Raw genomic sequence first — 5565 nt, 5'->3', positions numbered from 1 at the left:
ATAAGTTCCGACCATATAGCCAGGTGATTACCTGAGTAAGAACCCAATCCAATTAGCCACATGCATGTTTGCACGTGTGCATCTTATCTATGATAACCCCACCCCTCCCCCTGCCGACAACCATGGTAGGCCGGAATTTCCTCAACACCTCTTCCAGAAGCTTTCCAAAACCGTGCCACAGTTGTGATGGATCAGGCATACAAGAAAAGTTGCCTGCCACCACTGTCGGTACAAGATTGACGACCACCCTCAATCTCAATAGGAAGATCACATGTCCCATTTCGACGGCCTCATCTCATCTCATCTCATCTCATTCTATTTCATTTAAAAACAAAAGAACCGAATTACGTCAACTCTGAAATCCTTAAAAAAAGTCACAAAATCCAAACTCTGTCCATCATGCAATTAATCGAATTATTTTGGCTTTTGGTGAGAAGTCCAAGGAGTAGACGGGTGAGAAGACTGGATTTTTATTCACTTTCCAGTCCTTCTTGGGAGATTCCCCAGATTTGAATTTCCAAGCTTAGCTCTTACCTGAATATGAAGCAGTTAACAGAAACCCCAAACCCCAAATTTTCTCAAAATTCATGCAAATAAGGCCACGAAGATTCATTAAACGATCAATGCAGGGCTTCTAAATTTACAAATCGGTGATGGAGTGGGAATGTGGGGGCAGCGGTCGCCAGCATGGGCAAAGAATTTAAGTGATTTTCGGCCACAATGAGGTACAGTAAAAGACAGGTGAAAAACTCACATAAGGATTGAATATGAAATAATTAATTTAAATGGGGCTAGTTATACCATATGACTCTAAAGAGAATAATATGATTTTTATTCATGACATAATAGAATCTTAAATGAAATATTAAAAATGTGCAACTTGTAACTTTGAAGGTGTACAATCTATAATTTAATAAAACACACAACTAAGAATTCTAAAACATGCAATTTATAAAGGAAGGATTTTTATTTGTGGCAGTAGCTGCCGACGGCTGCAATTTCGCCACGTCATCGATATTTAAACGAATGGTTGAGATTCAAACAAGGAAGGTTTATGTGTAAATATTAGTTTTTTTATTTTGCATTTTAAGGATTAAATTTTCTTAATTTACAAACCAAGTCCCTCATTCACCGATTACCCAAAACCCTCTGTCTCTCATTTTGTCTTCTCATGAGAAACCAGGCACTCCGGTGACATAATCCCATCATTGGAATGCTGAAGCTTTGAAGGTGGGTGATGATCGAAAAAAGCGTTGGAGAAGACGCCTACGATTCTTATCCACAGAAGCAACTACAGAAGTACCATCGTCGTCGGAGATGACGCAATTTACTAGAACCACAACGTTGTCGACCTGAGGAACCAAGCCATGGAATCTATGAGAGACGACACAGCAACGACCCAAGGCTTTCACATCTCCGATCTTGTTGAAAACTTAAGCAAGAGAGAATCTGGCAACTTGTCGAAGTGATCGATCTCTATTTCCGGTTCTAAATCCAATGTCGCCGGTTGTTGGTCTTATTCTGGCCGTATCCGATCCGTGACATCTGGTTGAAGGGAAGACATCAAGGAATGAAACAAGAGAGAACGAATAACCTAATAAAAAGCTGAATAGCTTATCTCAATGATGATACAAAGTAACCCTAATTCCTCAAAAAAAAAAACCTTAATCTCTTCTCCTTATACCGGGGGAAAAGAACGGTTTCTCCAGCAAAACTTAGAGCCGTCGGAGATGAGAAATTATCGGGTTAGAGAGATAGACATGGAGAGAAGAGCAGATGAGAGAGAGGGCAAGGAGAGAAGCACTTAACAGAGAACAGAAGGTGTCATGATCGATTACGTTAGATAAGATAGATTATCTTCTTCTTCATCACCCACCTTTGAAGCTCCGGCATTCCGGTGACGGGAGTATGTCACCGGAGTACCTGGTTTCTCGGGAGAAGACAAAATGAGAGAGACGATTTTGGGTAATCGATGAATGAGGGATTTGGTTTGTAAATTAAGAAAATTTAATCCTCAAAATGTAAAAGAAAAAAATTAGGGATAATTACTGTTGCCCCCCTGTACTTTGATTTTATTACTAATAAAACCCTGTTCTTTACAAAATTACTATTGCCCCCCTTCCTTATAACGGTGTTAAGTAGCCGTTAAGTTTGAATATGTAATGTCCACTTTGTCCTTCATTAAAATTAAGAAATCAAAAGACGATACTACCCCATTTGTAAAAACCAGATTAAATGTCAATTTTACCCTAACTTCATTTATTTTGAATTAAAAAAATATTGGTTTTCCACCTTCACTAAACTTATTTATTTTGAATAAAAGAAATTGACAAAATTCAAATTCGATTTGGTTTCCCACCTTCTCCTCTAGCATACGTAGGGAAGGAAACCACAATTTTTTTTTTGGGGGGGGGGGGGGACTGGTGCTTTTTTAATATTGGAAACGAAACGTAACACATCCCCATGGGAGTTTAGACTTTTAACCGCTTTACTAACCCACCATTGACGAAACCACAAAATCTTGCCAGAGAAGGAATTAACAAAGTAGGTGATATTCAGTTTCCAAATTTGAGTTGAATTCTATCTTCCCTCCTCTTTGGTTTCTATTTTAATTTTATTCAATTATTATTTCTTTATTTTGATGATTTTTTTTTAGAGTAAAACAGATTATGATTATTTTTTTCTCTACAATTAATTAAGGGTATTACTGTAACTTGACAAAAGGGTAAATAAGTAAAGAGATAAGTAAAAGGGTATTTTGGAATTTTTAAAAAATATGGAGATGCCACATCATCAGTAAACTAACGGAACTTAACAGTAGGGGGGCATTAGTAATTATAGACAAAGTTAAAGGTTGGATTAGTAATTTTGCAAAATACAGGGGATACATTAGTAATAAAATCAAAGTATAGGGGGCAATAGTAATTATCCCAAAAAAATTTTTTTTTTAATATTTTTTTTTTTTTTTTTTTACTCAACCCTTCAAAAATATAAAAAAAAGGGAGAAAAAAAACACCGCCAGAGGCGGGGGGCGGTTGTCGCAAAAAAAATTCCCTTCCAAATTAATTTTTTTTTTTATTTTTTTTTTTTTGTGGGCCCCCCTTGTTTTTATGGTGACGGCTCGTACAAATAGAGAGGTGATCCGCACTCCTAGGCAGTGGGGTCAAGGCAGGCCAAGACAGACAGCCTAAATCAAATAGTCACCTCTAACTCAGCTCTGACGTGTCATCAACAGCTCCTTGCCATCCATAAAACTTTTATATTTTAATGAAAACAACGGCCATCTGTTCCAGGTGACTACCAACTAACTTTCTCTCTGAGTTATTGCATGCAAACGAACATTGAATGCACCTAAACACGTTTTTTTCCTTTCAAAATTGTAATTTTTTGATTTTTTTTATTTGCCAAAATTAATGGTGTTGATTGATTTGGTATTAATAACTCTAACTTTTTGTTGTTGGTTGTGATCTACCCTGTCGGCAAAGGCAAATCCAAACCAAACACGTTTTTACACTTCTGGTAAATGAGAATTCAATACAACTTTTCTAACCCTTCTTCTCTCCCACTGGTGTAAATTTCACTTTCTTAAAGGTGTGAAATAGACCAACAAAAAAGGGCAAAGCGAAAGGCACTCTTCAATGTGGTCCTTTATGTCTTGGTGGTCATTTATTTAAAACAAAAACAGCTAAGGATAATATCTTCTTCAGAGAGAGCCATCTGGTTTTTGAACATGTGGATCATGTGAACAAATGCACATTTTCATTCTCATGCAAAGGAGAAGATCAAAACATCACTTCTTCATATCTATATATAGACCTAATGCCTGGTTTGCATGATGAACTCATAAGCTGAAGAACCTAACTAGCAACTACTTGGTTATCATTTTCATTTCATTTCCAACACTCATATCATGGATCAAAGCAGCAATACCCATTCTCCTTCTCCTGCTCTGGAGTTTCTTTCTTCCTTACCCAAAGAAGAAGGGTGGACTGGCCTTCCACTCTATCAATATCAAGGTGCTTGGTGTCATGCTAAGGGGATTCAAGCAGCAATATCCTTCCAAAAGCATTTTCATGCATTGGACAGTGATGTTATATTAGTCACTACACCAAAATCAGGTACTACTTGGTTGAAGGCCTTGGCTTTCGCTATCCTTAACCGTCATCGATACACTGGTGCTACTCTTTGTGAGGACAAAAACCACCCTTTACTTACGGCTAACCCTCATGATCTTGTTCCTTTTTTCGAATTTAAGTTATATGCAGACAACCATCAGCTTCCTGATTTAGCAAATCTTCCTTCTCCGAGGCTATTCGCCACCCATATTCCTTATCCTTGGCTCCCAGAATCCATCAAGAACTCCAACTGCAAAATTATCTATCTTTGCAGGAATCCCAAAGACACCTTGGTTTCTTATTGGCACTTCACCAACAAGGCAAGACCTGAAAGTCTTGGCCAACTTTCGATGGAGAATGGTTTTGAGATGTTTTGCAAGGGAATAACAGGGTTTGGACCTTTTTGGGATCATGCTTTGGGTTATTGGGATGAAAGCTTTGAAAAGCCGCAAAAAGTGTTGTTTTTGAAGTATGAAGAGTTGAAGAAAAACATTACTTATCAGCTGAAGAGACTTGCGAGTTCATGGAATGCCCTTTCACCGTAGAAGAAGAGAGAAATGGTGTAATAGATGGGATATCAAAATTGTGTAGCTTCGAGCGTCTAAGAAGTCTCTGGAGGTAAATAAGTCATCAGCAAAATCCATCCTCGACTTTGAAAATCAGACTTTGTTCAGAAAAGGTGAGGTGGGTGATTGGGTGAATTATCTTACTACCCCAATGGTAGAGCAATTAGACAAACTCATGGAGGAGAAACTACATGGCTCTGGCTTAACTTTCAACATGTATGCTTGACTGGATAGACCGACCTTCCCTAGTATATTATGAGAATTGTGGAGGATATTTGGAGGTTGAGAGATGAGTTGACCCATCTTCGGGTGGTTCATCGGGTTCGTGTGACCAATCGGTGTGTTGATTATTTGACAAGCTTGATTTCGATTCCGGTGGAGATTCGGTTGGATACGAATAGTTTGCCTGACAAACTTCACAGAATGGTTTGTGAAGAAATGGAGGGTAGACGGTTCTTCCGTTATTAACTTTGTATTAGCTTAATGTTTTATTAATATAATATTCTCCCCTTGGTTAAAGAAAAAAACATGTATGCTAGACTTCAAAAACAATATGTTAAGCTTTTATTATTATTATTACAATTGTGTTGTTTTGAGAATAAAAGGGATTAATATTAATATGTGATGGTACGTATTATGGTCGATGTTATATATGGAATGCAAATCACCAAACATTCCTTTTATTATATATTTGGACCTACACATCACCATGCTCCTTTAACAATTGGATCCCCACATAGGACTTTTGTATTTATTAAGTGGGCCTAGCCCAGTAAGGTCTATCATCTACAGTTGTCATTTGATTTCAATTCCTCTTGCATTCAGGATTCCTTTTTGTTTTATTGAAGATGTCAAATGTCTCATTAATCATCATAGTTTGAATA

At 37.5% G+C, this 5565-nt stretch overlaps 1 protein-coding gene across 1 annotated transcript; it reads left to right on the top strand.

Moving 5' to 3' along the window:
* Positions 1–3855: 3855 nt before the first annotated feature.
* LOC149007648 (cytosolic sulfotransferase 15-like) lies at positions 3856–5227 on the top strand. Its single transcript, XM_089166510.1, is given in 3 exon segments — positions 3856–4631; positions 4634–4719; positions 4722–5227. Coding segments are annotated over 3 exon segments (993 nt in total). The 5' UTR covers positions 3856–3910; the 3' UTR covers positions 4908–5227.
* Positions 5228–5565: the final 338 nt, after the last annotated feature.

Source organism: Hakea prostrata, chromosome 8, assembly GCF_041222555.1.
Source record: "Hakea prostrata isolate BN-2017 chromosome 8, UWA_Hpros_2, whole genome shotgun sequence".
In the NCBI taxonomy this organism is placed as follows: Eukaryota; Viridiplantae; Streptophyta; class Magnoliopsida; order Proteales; family Proteaceae; genus Hakea; species Hakea prostrata.
Note: the sequence above shows the minus strand (reverse complement) of the source record. Positions and strands in the feature narration are given on the sequence as shown.